Here is a 14,792-nt window from a genome sequence, read left to right as displayed (position 1 = left end):
AGGGACACACATACTTGAACCACCACTGTAATCTCAGGTTTACGTAGCAGAGCCTGATACCTAGCTTTCTCTGTTATTATCTGGGGTCACGGGGTCTCCACAGGCAGGGCTGGTCCTGACATAACCCCAAATTTGAACACTTATAAACATCCACAAGTAAACAATGAACATTTCCCCTCTTTACCCAGTTAGCCCTTCTTGGGGTCAGCAGTGAATTGTCTATATTTCACAAAGTTATGAAACTGGCCGTAGGCCAGTTTCTTGATGTGTGGGTACACAGGAGTTTCCTACCTGGAGGAGGATGATCATCGTGAGGAACATGTAGAAGCCCCCAAGGGCCAGGGGAGGGAAGTTGCCATTGGCGTCTGGCACATCAAAGGGAGGGTGTTCACCAAAGGCCCCATTCCAGAGGCTGTGACCTGAGAGGAGGCAAAGGCAGGGTGAGGGAAAATCCCCACCTAGTCCTCCCACTGGTCACTTACATCAACCCTACATCTATTCCTGGAGATGAGTGCGTTTTATAGGGCCCGCCCTTCCATACAGTACAGCTCCCTTTGTGTGTGGTTTTTTTTAGCTTGATAGCAGTCCTTCATGTATCTCACATTTCAATCTCTTGATAGGCACTTATCTTTTCTACCAAAGGTGACTTGCATTTTGATGAATTCCCATACACAGACTTGGAAAGACAGAGAGCAATGCATGCTATTTTCAGCTGTATTGTGGAAAGTGTGTGGCTGGAGAATCTTAACAGACCTCCTGATCCCTCCTTCGCCGCTGCACATACCCACCCACCCCTCCACCCTCCCATTCACTCACCTGTTCATCCATCCACCCATTCACCTACTCATCTGTCCATCTATCTACCCACCATCTAGACCTCTGTTCATACCCTCCTCACTGCTTCTTTCCCTTTCTCCCTCTAGCCATTATTTATTAATTTGAAAGGGATTTGGTTCTAGTTCTTGTTCTTGAGGAGATTTCATACTAACATCGCTAGATGCATACTGAACTCTGATTCCTTGTCTTCTAACAAGGGTCACACCATCTCTCGTGAAGACTGATACGATGAGATGCATGAGCACTTGTGACACAGCCCTCTTACCTCAGGGTCCTCATCCCTCAGTAATCGTACCTCCTCCAGAGGGTTATCTGGAGACTAGGAAGATGAATGTATTTAAGGCTCCCAGCCCAAGGTGGGAAGTTCGGGGATTTAAAGCCACAGGGAATGCTGCTCTACTCCCAAGACACTTCTCTGCCCAGGAAGTTGGGTCAAATGCCATCATAGGAGGCAGAAGAAAGGAGATTTAGAGACATGGCTTTATTTGAAGGTAAGAGTGAAATACAAGGTGCCCAGTAAGTGCTGCTGCCTTGACAGGAGCCAGAGACGAAAGGAGAAGCCAGAGAAGGCTACATGGAGGAGGAGGCCCTGATGGATCCTATGTGCTACGTATTGGGTGGGCAGAATGCCTGATGAGGACCTTCTGGGCAAAGGAAAAAGAACCACATTTACTTAAACTTAACTCAATTCAGGATGCCTGAGAGCCATTAACCAGAGTAAGTTCACCTCTGACAGAGACTGTGCTTTAATTAGGCACCAGGGAAAACCTACTGCTGAGTAGGAAGCAGTCTTCTCTGGCAGAAAAGACTCTGGCTGTCTGTACACTACTTCGTGGTGTGACCTTTTTGCCGCGCCAGCACGACAGCAGAGATGGTCTGAGCGAAGGACGTCAGGATGAAAGCACACACTTCTTGGTCAGCAAGCAAAGGCACACCTTATTCTTCTCTCCTTCCCTATTTATCCCCTTCAGCCTGGAGCCTGGGGCTGGGGGTAGGCGGAAGCTCTCAGCAAGTGCATCAATAACATGCGACAATAACATGGGGGTCAAAGAACACAAGGTAGCAAACACAAGGCAGGAACACTTCCTGCCTTCTGTTTTTCTGTTCCAGCACCCATGGCTCATTCTTTGTTTCCACACAACAGTGTGCATATGATTCTGTGGGGGAGGTGGGGAGGTCTGTCCAGGCAAAGGACCCAACAGACCTCTTCTGGTGAACACCTACTGCTCTTAGGAATCAACTCTATTAGCAACTTCTTCATGGAAGTCTTCTTTCCTGATGCTCCCAGAATACTTGTAGAAGGCTGAAGAGCCCTGCTCTTGAGGTGAGACGGGTATCCTGAAATGGCCAGGTGGCTCACTTAAGTAATTATATAGTCCTTATAAAGAGAAGGCTGAGCAAGAGATACAGGCTTCCCCCACTATCTGAAAGCAGCACTCTCATTTGACATAGAGTCTGGGAATGCTATCATTTTTTTTGGGTCTGGGAACACTATTACCATTTATATGGAAGAAATTTTGCGCATTCCCAGACCTCCCAAATCATATCAAATAGGAGCCGCTTTCTTTTGAACAGCAAGAGAAAGCTGCAATGCAGCAAAGAGAGGGAAATGTGAGTGAGTTTGGGGATGGAAGAAGGAGCCACAAACTAACAAGTTGAAAAAGGAGAGGGGGATTCTCTCCTGTAGGAGCTAAGCCCTGCTCATATCTGGTCTGAATGCACTGAAATAGGTTTTGGAATTCTGGACTCCAGAGAACCATGGAATCTGTGTTAACTTTTCATAGCAGCAACGGGACACCCATGTAGTGCTTTGTGCAGTCATTGAGGGGGACAGATTGGACTATTGATTCTTTTCACATGTTGGACTTCTTCCTACTGGACTCAGAGCTTTTGAAGAACCAGACCTTTGATCGATTTATCTTGTCATCCTCTTGTACTAAGAGAGCTCTGGTCTTGCAAAATGTTTCTCGAACAAATAAATGATGGATGGCAAGTCTGGTATTTGACACTTTGGGGAAAGTTTCACATGCATCTGTATTTCATTGGAAGCCTGTTCAGTTACAAACTAGGCTTTATTTTTTATTCATTCTTTCTGGAAATGAGGAAACGGAAGCTCAGAGAGCTGAAGCAACTTGCCCACCAAGTGAGATTATAGCGGCGCTATTCTTTCTAGAATATTCCATACCAACAGCTCCCGTGAGGCACATGAGGAAGAGGAGCCCAATGCAGAAGAATATGTCCACGTTGATTTGCCTCTCGATCTTGCTGCGTTTGTATCGTGGGCCACTGTTGTTCAGCATGGCTTTTGTATCATGGCCTTTGAGAGAAAATGAGACAGTCAGTCCTCGGTCCTGTTTGCTCTGGCCTGGATCATTCCCTCAACTCATCTCACAGGGCTTACAATAAAATAGAGGCTTTATTTTCTAACCTGAATCTTCTGTCTCGGGATGGTTGCTGAGAAAGCTGGAGAGGCCTCACCCAAATTGTCAGCAGGTGTTCACTGAGTATTCCCCTACCTGCCGGACATGGCGGTGGGCATGGACAGAGCACCCACACAGGCTGCTCACTGCATAGCTCCAGAGGAAAACCTTGTTTTGTGGTTGTCACAGATTTGTATGTTTATTGTGACATGTTTCTGACAAATGACAGAAGGGCTTGTGGAAGGGCGATCTTTTGCTATTGATAGTTTGCACAGAGTCACTGTTATGGGTTAGCATTGAGTTACAATGACAGATGACTCACTTCTGGTAAAAATATCCAAAGAAATGAAAAATAATGAATTACAGCAATAAGTTTCACAAAACAAACAATAGATGGGGGCTAGAGCACAGAGGTGATGTTAGAGGACATGGTCAAGGAAGGCTTCTCAGAGGAGACATTTATATTATAGTATGTGCCAAGGTCCTGTGGCCGGATAGTGCTGGAAGTCAATAGCTTTTATATTTGCTTCTTTGCCTAACATGCTGGTGTTTGCATAAAAGAGTTGGGATCATGGGGCTTCCACTGCCCTGAGCACTGAGCAACTCCATTCCTATCGCTTCTGCATAAAAATTTGCTCAAAGAACGACAACAAAATTTGAAAACCAATCTCATCCAGTCTCCCCTTTTTCCAACTGGAGAAACTGAGGACCGAAGAGTAGAAGGGAACTGCTCAAAGCAAAAGGATAAGTTTACCCCATGGTCACACTGAGAACCCAGGATCTTCTGCAGCCAACACTGCAGTGGTCCCTACGCTGTGCTACTAAAAACTGGGCCAAATGGAGACTGTCTCTAGTCTAAGCTTGTCCTTTGGAGCTGCTAAGTTTTTTTTTTTTTTTTTTTAGATTTATTTATTTGTACATACAGAACTGGGGTTCAGGCCAGAGGCTCAGGGGCGGCGTGAGGCTTCACCAGAGACAGAGTGGGGAGCAGAAGAGGCAGATCGACGAAGTACACTGCTGAGGGGAGCAGTGGGTGGGTCAGGAGAGGTCTGCCACGCCATGTGGTCACCTCCGCGGCAGGCAGGAATCGAACTCATGCGGAAGCGGCTTTAGATTCTCAGTGCTGTGCTTTAACCTGCTGCGCCACCAGGGAGGGCCCGGGGCTGCTAAGTTTTACCAAAGTGTTGTGCTCCCAGCAATTAAATTAAAAACAAATACCAGTTGTACAGTTTCTATGCAAAATTAAAGAAAACCAAGATATCAGCTCCAACAGTGAAGGATTTTAACATTGCTTAGGTGATTGCCTCGTGGATTTAAAGTGGCAAAGGCTGAAGTGAGCAGACTCTAGGAATAGTAAATACACTCAAGTCACTGCCTTTGGGAGGGGTCATCGCAGGGGTCTTGCTTCCTCTGGAAAGCTCAAGTTGGCTCTTTTTTTTTGATCTTTGACTCTGAGGTGTTCTTATTTTGTCCATGTATATTATCAAGAGAGAATAAAATGCTCAGAAGACACTGGGCCATGTCTTGAGAAATGTTTGCATGTCCCACCTTGAGGAGGTGGGACTTACGGCATCTAGTGATAGAGTCTAGGGGCGCTGTTGAACATCCTACAGGACAGTCCGCCACAAGGAATGGTCTGGACCAACATGTCAATAGTGTCAAGCTTGAGAGTCCCTATGCCAGGTAATAATGGCGAGGAACTAGTAGTGCCACTTTGCCCAGGATTTTTGCAAGCCTAATACATGCCACACATTATGTTAATCTCATTTGAACCACAATCAATCCCACCTCACACCTGTGGGAAAGGCACAGAAAGAACAGAAGCAACAAATGTTGGTGAGGATATAGCCAAAAAGAGCTCTCAGACACTGCTGGTGGGAATGAGGACTGGCCCAGCCCCTATGGAAAACAGTATGGATGTTTCTCAAAATGTTAAAAAAAACATCTACAGAAGATCCAGCAATTCGAGTCCTAGGTACCAAAAGAATGAGAGACACTAATTAGATGGCACATACACATGCCTATGCTCTTCGCAGCATCTATTTACACTAGTCAATTTATGGAAATAATCTAAATGTCCAAGGACAGAGGAGTAGGTTAAGACGATGTGGTAGACGTACATCGTGGAACTGTATTCAACTATCAAAAAGGTGAAATCTTGCCATTTGTGACATCATGGATGGAACCAGGGGTATGATGCTAAGTGAAGTGAGAAAGAGAAAGAAATATGGATGGTGTTATTTATATGTGAAATACAGAGAAACACAACAAAGGTCAGATAAAACTAAACCAAAACAAGCCCTTGGGCCTACCCTGGTGGCACAGCGGGTTAAAGCACAACATTGAGAAGCTAAAGCCACTTCAGCATGAGTTCAATCCCCACCCCAGAGGTGACCCACATGGTGCGGCAGACCTCTCCTGACCTGCCTGATGCTCCCCTCAGCAGTGTACTTTGTCAGCCTGTTCTGCTCCCCACTCTGTCTCTGGTGAAGCCTCTCACTGCCCCTACATCTCTGGCCTGTACCCCAGTTCTATATGTATAAATAAATAAATCTTAAAACACACACACACACATACACACACACGCAAAACAAGCCCTATAAATCTGTGGAATTGCAGGTAGCAAAGGGGAAGTGGGGAGAAAATGCGGAGAGGCCCAATGGACTGTGGAGGATGACTGTGGGTGCCTCTGGCGGTGGGTGTGGTGTGGTGACGTGCCTCTGAAGGGGCATGTTATCCCTCAGAACCATAGCCAACATTACATTAAAAAAATACAATTAAAAAAAAAGGTAAAATCAGAGTGGAAAGCAGAGATAGGTAGCCAAAACCCATACAAAAGTAGTACGAAAAACCTAACTGCAAGAGCCAGTTCCTAGACTTCAGAGCAAAAATCTACAGAGCTGTTACTAATGGATAGGGGGTTGTGGGCCTTTGCTCCTCAGGACTGCTCTGTAGGGCCACAAGCCCCATCTTCTTGCCATTGCACAGATGCAGGCATTAAGGAATATTGTTTACAAAAATAAGCCGTCAACTGTTTCCTCAGGCTCAGAAAGACATTCTTCAGCCTACCTTTGATTGCTGCTGCCAAACCATCAGAGGTGCATGCACGTAGGCCCTGCCCCTGGTCTGTTCAGGTGAGTGATCTTAACCCAAATCTACTGTTGCCCCTGGATGGAGAGTTTCTGTGACCTCATCTCTCTGAGAAGTGGGAAGCTGTGTGGCTCTGCCCTTTAGGACTCTTGTGAGTTCCCACAGGCTGCAGCTGGAATTGAAGGAGTGAGGAGGAAGAAAGAAGACAAAGGAGCTGTACAGGGACAATGACCTGCATAGATGACAATGCCCACAGCCACCTCGGTGTTTCTGATGGTGCAGCCTCGAAGCAGAAGGCTCTCACTGCCCAAGCCGGTCCTGGTCTGGTCAGGATGCTCCCTAGGGAGGAGGAGAGACAGGCAGGGTTTAGGGGCCTCCCTGTATTGTCCTTGGCTAGCATCACAGGAGAGAACACCACCCCTTTCCTCCCTCCTTTTCAGAAGAGACAAAGCTACATGGAATCTCATCTCCACAGACAAGGGCAACAGTGTTGGTCCTGGGAGGCCTGGCTGGGGCTGGACACTGGTCTGCAATGATCCAGCTCTAAGAGTGTGTCATTGACTCTCCTGCACCGCAGAACCCTGCTGAAAAGGCTTACGTTAGCTCTCAGTGTCCACAGGTTCCTTTCAGCTGGCTGCTGGGTCAGGGACACACAGGCTGAGGTGTTGAGTGCTTGGACACCCCTGGGCAGTCCTGCCTGCCTCTCTCACCAAGAGCTGAGCCCCATTCCTGCACCTCCTCTCTTGCTCTGTCTCTCCTTAACAGCATCACAGTGGACAGTGACCCTCTATGCAGTGGACTGGAGCAGCCTCTCAAGTAGAGACAGAGGTGGGTCAGGTCTAACCTGAGGAGGCACTGTCATGCCGCCCCTTGTATGGAAAACTGACTCCAACCACCACCACCTATTACCCCAAGTCTGCCCCTTAGTCATCCTGATGCCTGTCCTTTGGGACTTTCAGGAAGTCTCACTCCCCCACCTGCCAACATTGGGAACAGGAGAAAACAATCATCTGAATGTCTTAGGGCTTTTCTTCTAGTTATTCAGTATTTCTACCCTCTGGTTATGTTTTTCATGTATTAACTCAATCCAATTCATGACAAGTTTATCATTTTATATTACCATACCCATGTTACAGATGGGGAAACTGAGGCAAGTCCCTAGTGCTAGTCAGTGGCTGAATGGAGATCCAAGCCCAGCAAGTCTGACTCCAGAGTATTTGACCCCATACATTGCCTTTAATAATGGCTATTCCTCACTGTGTTTTTAAATCACATTTACTTGCATTACTTTATTTGGTGCTTCAGAGTTCTGAGAAGTTAGCAGGATGATTAACCTTAGTCAAGCAAAGGAAGCTGAGACATGCTGAGAGAGCTCTGAGGTCACATGCCTAGTATATGGGACATGCTAGAGCCAGGAACCCAGGCCGCATGGGGTTTTTACTACACCAGGCTTCTCAGAGCCATGCCCTGCAAACACGCCGAAGGACAAATTTCCCTTCGCAGGTCTTCTAATCTGACAAGGAGATGCTCTGGTTAAACCATAGCTATCCGTGAGCAACCTTACTTTCAACACAGGGGAGAATCTGGCAAGCAATGGCCTGTAGTTAAAATATGAGGACGGCTTGGATTCGTTTTCTTCATTTCACCATTTCCATTTCTATAGGGCAGGTGATATGTTTCTCATTGGCCCAGGGATAGGAATTTTCTTTTTGAAGTCAATTAAGAAAAAAGTAACTAAAGTTTAGGCATTGATGTTTCTTGAATCTAACATAAATCTTAAAAATGGTCCCCTAATCGGTGAAGTTTGGGATATACCTTTTTATCATGTGGGGGCTGGCTGCGGGGAGAATATTGAGCTGGAATCTTGAGTGATTCATTGCCACTAGCTAGTGGCATAAAACCATTTTTATGATTCTCTGAGGTGATAACATAAAATAGCAGCTTCTACTTCTGCTGTCATAAAGTTCCTTTTTTCAGTGGGTAGTAGAAAAGGATTAGCTAGCTAGGATGCTGTCCTCTTCTTGTTTACAAGGATGCTTTATTTAACTGACCCTGGAGGGGCATTTCTCAACCTGACACTTGATATCTGGGCTAGGATCATTCTTTGTCTTGAGGCAGCCTTGTGCATTCTGGAAAGTTTTTTTTTTTTTTTTTTAACAAATGTTCCTTTTCTAGTGGACCTGTTCCTCTTCTAGTAACCAGACAAGTCCTAAATTCAGGGTACCCATAAAGGCGAGCCCCGCCATGAGGCTGCTCTAGCTGAGGGAGGACAACTGGCTGCAGGAGCGATAAGCCAAATTTGGTGATGAACCAAATCCACACACTCTGGACGCCAGGCCTGGAGTCATCGCCAGCAAGGTGGCAAGCTCTGCCTTGCCAGATGCCAGAAAGAAACCGTTTCTCCGGAACTTCTGTCCTCCTCTGCCTGCCAGTCCGGCTGAGCCGGTGCTCTTGTGCATTTCAGAGGTAATACGCCTTCAAAAGCTGCTTTTGCTTTGTTGCTTTGCAATGCTCACTTGCCCAGTTCGCAGTCTCTCCCTTGATCATGCTCTTCCTGAGATTCTGTGCGTGGAGGGAAAGCAGGTCCACCTTCCTCCCAAGAGGGCTTTGCACACCTCACTCCAGTGCTATGAGTCTGCCCGAAAAGCCACCCTGACTTAGCTGAGCTGTGTGTCTGTGACTGTGCTCCAGTCAAAGCCAGGAGCTCGCAAGTTAAGTCCTGGAGCTGCCCAGCGTCTCTGGGGGATCTACATGGAGACACTGGGCGTCATCCTATTCACTGCCCTGGGTAGCTGTGAAGATGAAACGAGATGATGTCCGTGAAAGTCCTCTGAGTGTGTCAGGAGTGCCTGGTGAGGGTGCTATTCACAGCTGTTACCTGTTCTTTTTGGTCTAATTTTGACTTATGTGGAAACAGGTTTATAGGGAAATTCTCAGACTGAACCAAGGTTGAGGAATAATAGTTATTACTACCTGGTACATATTTCTGCCAGCCCATTGGAGTTTTCTTATTAATACACAGACATTAGTGGGAAAGAAAGATATCTGGCAAGCAACTGGATGTGGAGATCTGTAGTGCAAAAGACAAAGACTTATTCTCGTGGAGACCAGTCTTAGAAGTAGATGTGACTGCTAGGAGAGAACGCAGCGAAAAAGGAGGCAAAGAGGAAAATGGAAAGGAAAAGTTAGGTTTGAGCAAAAAAGAGAAATCACTAAGATATGGGCAGAAAAATAGTAATAATTATATCAGCTGTCACCACTAACAAAGGATTTATCTGTGCCAGTTGCTACACGAAGGGCTTTGCATATGATAAACAAATTATTCCTAGGAAAGGAAAATTTTATGAAGTAGATATCAAACTCATCATTTCATAGAAATAGGCACCAAGGCTCAGAAGGTTAATTAATTTACCCAAGGTCACACAGCTTTTAAGTGGTTTCAAAACCAGGTCTGCCAAACTCCAAAATCCCTGTTCTTATCTACAATGCAATACAGGTTCTTTTAGAAAACCGATCTTAATTAAATCATACTTGCCTTCCCTGAATAAGAGTGTGGTTCTGACTTTGATTTTATTTTACCAGAGTTCTATATATAATCCATCAGTGAATTTTAACCCTGAAAGTTAATTAAGGGCCACATCAACTTAAAAAAAAAAAAAGGAATAGGAAAGTTTATCTAGCCTTGGGTGATAAAAAGAAATAAAATTCCTTAGGACCTGGCTGTCCTTTTCAAGAAAAACTATTCTCTTAGCTGCAGAGACTGTATTTACCAGCATCACAGGACATCAGATACTTACATGTATCCTTTAAATTTGTTGAGGTGGTTGTTGGGTTTCTCACACACGATGGTATTGCAGAAGTGTTCCGGCTGGAACTGTCCGTTCTGTGAGAGAGAGGACAGGGAGTTTAAATCAGAGGGAGCTGTTCTGATAGGATCATGGGGAACATTAATTACTGTTAGGACCACTGCAAATTTGGTAATCCCTGCTTTGCATATTGTGATGGTTGCAATGCTGTCCAAAGGGAAAAAAAAAAAAAGCTTCATTAAGGAGGAAAAAAATGTCCATGCAAATGAGAAGTTGGATGCAGGGTGGAGGGGGGTCTGTCTTAACAGCATTTCTCTGGCAGACCTGGTGGGAGTCTACGGACTGGTGCTGCCCACTGAGCCACGCCCAATGTGGTCTGTCCAATAAGGAAACCATGAATTGTGCATGGCTACTGAAATGTGGTGGAAGGACTCCAACCTGATTTAAAAGTTGTATTCATTTTCATTGAACTTACGTAAATTTAGTTAAGCTACTTTTAACTCAGATAAATTAGCTTTTAGTAAACTGAAGGAGCTATATGTGGCTAGTGGCTACCATATTGGGCTGCACAGAAATAGATGATCACAGAAGAAGGGATTATGCAGTTAACATTCTTGTGTAAATGATATTTCCAGCTTTAAATAAATAGACACATATGCATGTGGTTTTATATGTCTATACTTCTATATAAATGCCTTTCCAACCTGAGACTTTGTGTTCATCTACTTGAACATTTTTTCACTTACTTAAATTCCTCCACTTCTTCATTAACACCAGGACAGAAACCTGCTGCATGAACACCACCAGAGTTCCTGGAATCATTTCACTATTGAACATTGACACTGTTTCCATTATGTTTTGCTCTTGTAAACATGCTGTGAAAATAGTCTCTAATAAAACAAATACATAGCATTTACTGGATTTTTCTTTCTGCTAGGCATTGTAACGAGAACTTTATATGTATTATTTACACACAAGCTCACAATTAATTCATGAAACCGGAGCTTCCCACTTATCGTCCTCTAGATGGGGGCAGATGGGTGTCAGGGCTACCAGGCTGCCACAGCCTGCCCAGAGACCCTCTGCTCGACTTGCACAACACACAGCCCCAGTCACAGTTCCTGGGAACATTCTCATAGCCAAGTATTTAGAAGCATTCTTTCCCCACCTTTTCTCTTTCATTGGGTATTTCAGTTGTATGATCTGCTGTAGTCTGATGGCAGGGGTGGGGAGGTGGAGATTCAACTTTTTTTTTTAAAGATTTATTTATTTATGCATACAGAACTGCCAGAGGTGCAGGGACAGTGAGAGGATTCACCAGAGACAGAGTAGGGAGCAGAACAGGCCAACTGACAAAGTACGCTGCTGAGGGGAGTAGCGGGCGGGTCAGGAGGGGTCTGCCTCGCCATGCTGATCAGCTCCAGGGCGGGGATCGAACTCATGCTGCAGTGGCTTTAGCTTCTTAGTGCTGTGGTTTAACCCCCTGTGCCACCAGGGAGGGCCCGAGATTCAGCTTCTTAATTCTACCCTACACTGATTTTCACTGTGTTCAACCCTTAAGCCTCAGTTTCCTCACCTGCAGAATATGGCTCACACCCTCTCCCCTGTAAATCTCATCAGTGGCCTGGAAGATGGAATCCACGTGGAGAAGCATTGAAAGGTGAATCATATAAGATGGGTAGAAGGAAGGGGTGCTAAGGGTGAGGCTGCAATGACTTCCTGATAAAAACTTTTACCTGGGGAGTGAATTTATCACCAGACACCTCAAGGTACAGCTGTTCAAAGGGGTAAATTGATTAAAAGAAATGATAACATTTTCTGGCTTCGTGTAAATCTACTGTCCATTGGATCTGTGGAGGCACCAACATAAATGAACTCTCTGCTCACTTGAAATAAATTACCCATCCAAGAGTTTCTAAAAATACAGCCCCTTTCCCTCCAGGTATCGATTCTTTCAGGGACAAACACTTGCCGGTTTCTGAGATGATGACAAATCATACTGTAATCTGTCAGCTGCCTTCCTGGCCCTGATGAAGCTGTGCTTCACTCTGCTCCGTACACTTGGCTGGCTGCGGCCTTCCTGGTCCGGACTCACTTCAGTCTGAGCCCCAGTGGGTCTGGGCGCTAAGGACCTCCGCAGCGAGCTTCTGGTGTTTGTCTTGTCAGACCCAGTGGCAGCAGGTGCTCAGTGATGGGGACATTTTGCTGTCCTGTCCCTGAGTCCTGCTTGCTAGTGCCCTTCTTCCTCAAGGGCACTCCCATTCTCCTTCTTTTGGGGAAGGGGCTCTGGGGGCACTGTCTTACAGAGTCCTCTCTGCCTGGAGCGGTAGTGTCACCCTGTCTAGATACTTGTCCCCTGGGTTCCTTCTGTTTTTTTTTTTTTCCCCCAAACAGAAAAAGGGCTGTGGAGAGGGACCTGGGAACCGCTTGTCTCTCAGGACAGACCCTCCAGCCCTGTCTGCGTTGAAGGGTTTGCTGAAGCTTTCTGCAGGGTGGCAACTGGGCGAAAACCAAGAATGTGAGGGTGGAGGGAATTGCCGAGCTATACACATCTGTGTTTTAACTTTGTGCAGAGGTTTCCGATTTTATTCTGATTCATGACTTTTCCAGCAGGTGGTTGAGGTCCACCTGTCTTTTTCCTTCTGACTCACTCCCATTTATCTAAGGCACTGTCCTTCCTGAAGACATACTATTAGGTCTCGTCCTATCAGGGCCCAGGGAAAGATAAGCCCTCCCAGAGAGGACAGCTTGTGTCTCTGTAGCTCTGCGGCCAGATCCATCTCTCCCACACTCACAGGCACAAGGCAGCTGTCATTCACTTCTCTCAGGGACCTGAGAGGCTTTGACAGATGTGCCCATGGGGATGGTTGGGTCTTTGGGTTGGTAAATAATAGAGTCAGCAGTGAAATTCACATCACTGAACCCAAATCCTATTGTCATCACCATCATCATTGATGTCATCAATATATTTATTCCCCTTTCTCCTCCTTCTTAATTATAAATATTGTTGTTGTCTCAGCACTTCTTACATGCCAAGAGCCAATCAGATATTTTACATGTTACTTTCTATACAACTCTGCATGTGTATGACCACACCCCTGTTTTGCAAAGAAGGACTAAGGCTTAGGGAGAGTCAGTGATTCCCCCTGTGATATCCAGCCAGCTAAGCGGGAAGCTGGGTGGGTGTGGGGTGGGCAACAGTCTCAGGACCTCCGAAGCGACTCAGCCCATGCTGGTCAGCCATGTGTTGCTCTGGCGCACATAGCACCTGCAAACTCCTCTTGGCCCTATTTCCTTTTTGATGTTCTTTGTCCAAAACCTATGACTAAAGTACCTGATAAATTATATGTGTGCAATCTCATGTCACAAACAAACCTGCCCTCACAGATCCACAGCACATTTTGGTGGTGTGGGACATGGGCACAATGAGGGAAGGGAACCCAAGGTACACATTGCCAGTTGCAAAATAAATGGGTACATGTACAGCTTGGCAGCCATCATTCATAAGCCCGTATCACAAATGTGAGAGCTGCAAGGGAGCAGGCCCTGAAGGATTCCAGCATCACAAGAGGACAAATGACAACTCTGTGGGGTGATGAACACTGCCAGGAGCCATGGCAGGGGTCACACTACAGGCACATATTGAAGCCTTATGCTGAACACCCGAGAGGACAATCATGCTGCACAAGCAGTGCACCTCAGGAGAGAAATCTAAGGGAGCCCCAGTGCCTAGAAGTCTCCATCCTCGTCATCACTGCTCCTCACCTGGTCAAATAAAGAAGAATCAAAAACTCAATCATGTAATATCATTATGCTGATCTGTGGTTTACCTCTATCTAAGGTTTCCTTTTGTTCCTGTGTTTTTATGCTCTATGAGAATTTCTTTTTGCTCACTCTTAGCACTTTTTCTGGAATCTACATAGATATCTGGCTGGCTGGCTGGCATGTTGAGCTTTCTAGACCCGGGTATCACAGCCTTCACACTCAGCACTTGGGGCTGGAAAATCCTGCGTGCTTAACAGCATTCCTGGCTTTACCAACTTGATGCTGGAGGCATTCTCCCCTTCTACCCTCCCTTTGTGACATTAAAAATATTTACAGACATGGGAAGATGGCGGCAGGATAAAGACGCTGAGATCACTGCGTCCAGGCCTGCATAGTTTGAGGACTGAAAACGGACTATAGACTTACTTACTGCAAGTTTCAACCCAAACGAAAACACCCTGGACTCACTAGAAGGTAGATAACTATTGAGGGAATCGGCCATTGGGGAGTTCCCAGAAGGGAAGCCGCACAGGCAGGACCTGATCCGGGAACGTCAGTTGCTTCCAACTCACTAGGCTCCTTTAAAAATCTAGGCCCCAGATGCCAGGAAGCACTGCAGAGGGAAACTGCCTGAGGCGGCAGCTGCACCTGTGGGCAGCCTTTTGTCCCAGCCATGCTACAGCCCTGGAGATAAACTGAGACAATTCAGCTAGGGAGAGGAAACCAAATCCTGGGAAAAGGCTGCAGCTCAGAACCAGAGACCTGAGGATACTCAGCAGACCTGTTGCTGACCTTTGCCCCAGCAGCCCTGACAAAGCCCTGGATATAAACTGAGACAACACAGCTAGGTGAGTGGATCCCAAGCTGCTGCGGT

General features: G+C 46.1%; 1 protein-coding gene across 1 annotated transcript in view; it reads right to left on the bottom strand.

Annotated features, from left to right (window-relative positions):
* ATP10B (ATPase, class V, type 10B) overlaps positions 1-14,792 on the bottom strand; it is a 173,094-nt gene that overhangs the window by 42,146 nt on the left and 116,156 nt on the right. The window contains exons 5-8 of the mRNA XM_004689815.2: positions 10,145-10,230; positions 6,580-6,686; positions 3,023-3,154; positions 292-419 (exon numbers count right to left, since the gene is read on the bottom strand). Of these exons, the coding sequence (XP_004689872.1) occupies positions 292-419; positions 3,023-3,154; positions 6,580-6,686; positions 10,145-10,230 (453 nt within the window). The remainder of the gene's footprint in view (positions 1-291; positions 420-3,022; positions 3,155-6,579; positions 6,687-10,144; positions 10,231-14,792) is intronic.

This window comes from Condylura cristata, unplaced genomic scaffold (assembly GCF_000260355.1).
Source record: "Condylura cristata isolate star-nosed mole 26May11 unplaced genomic scaffold, ConCri1.0 scaffold00026, whole genome shotgun sequence".
In the NCBI taxonomy this organism is placed as follows: Eukaryota; Metazoa; Chordata; class Mammalia; order Eulipotyphla; family Talpidae; genus Condylura; species Condylura cristata.
Note: the sequence above shows the minus strand (reverse complement) of the source record. Positions and strands in the feature narration are given on the sequence as shown.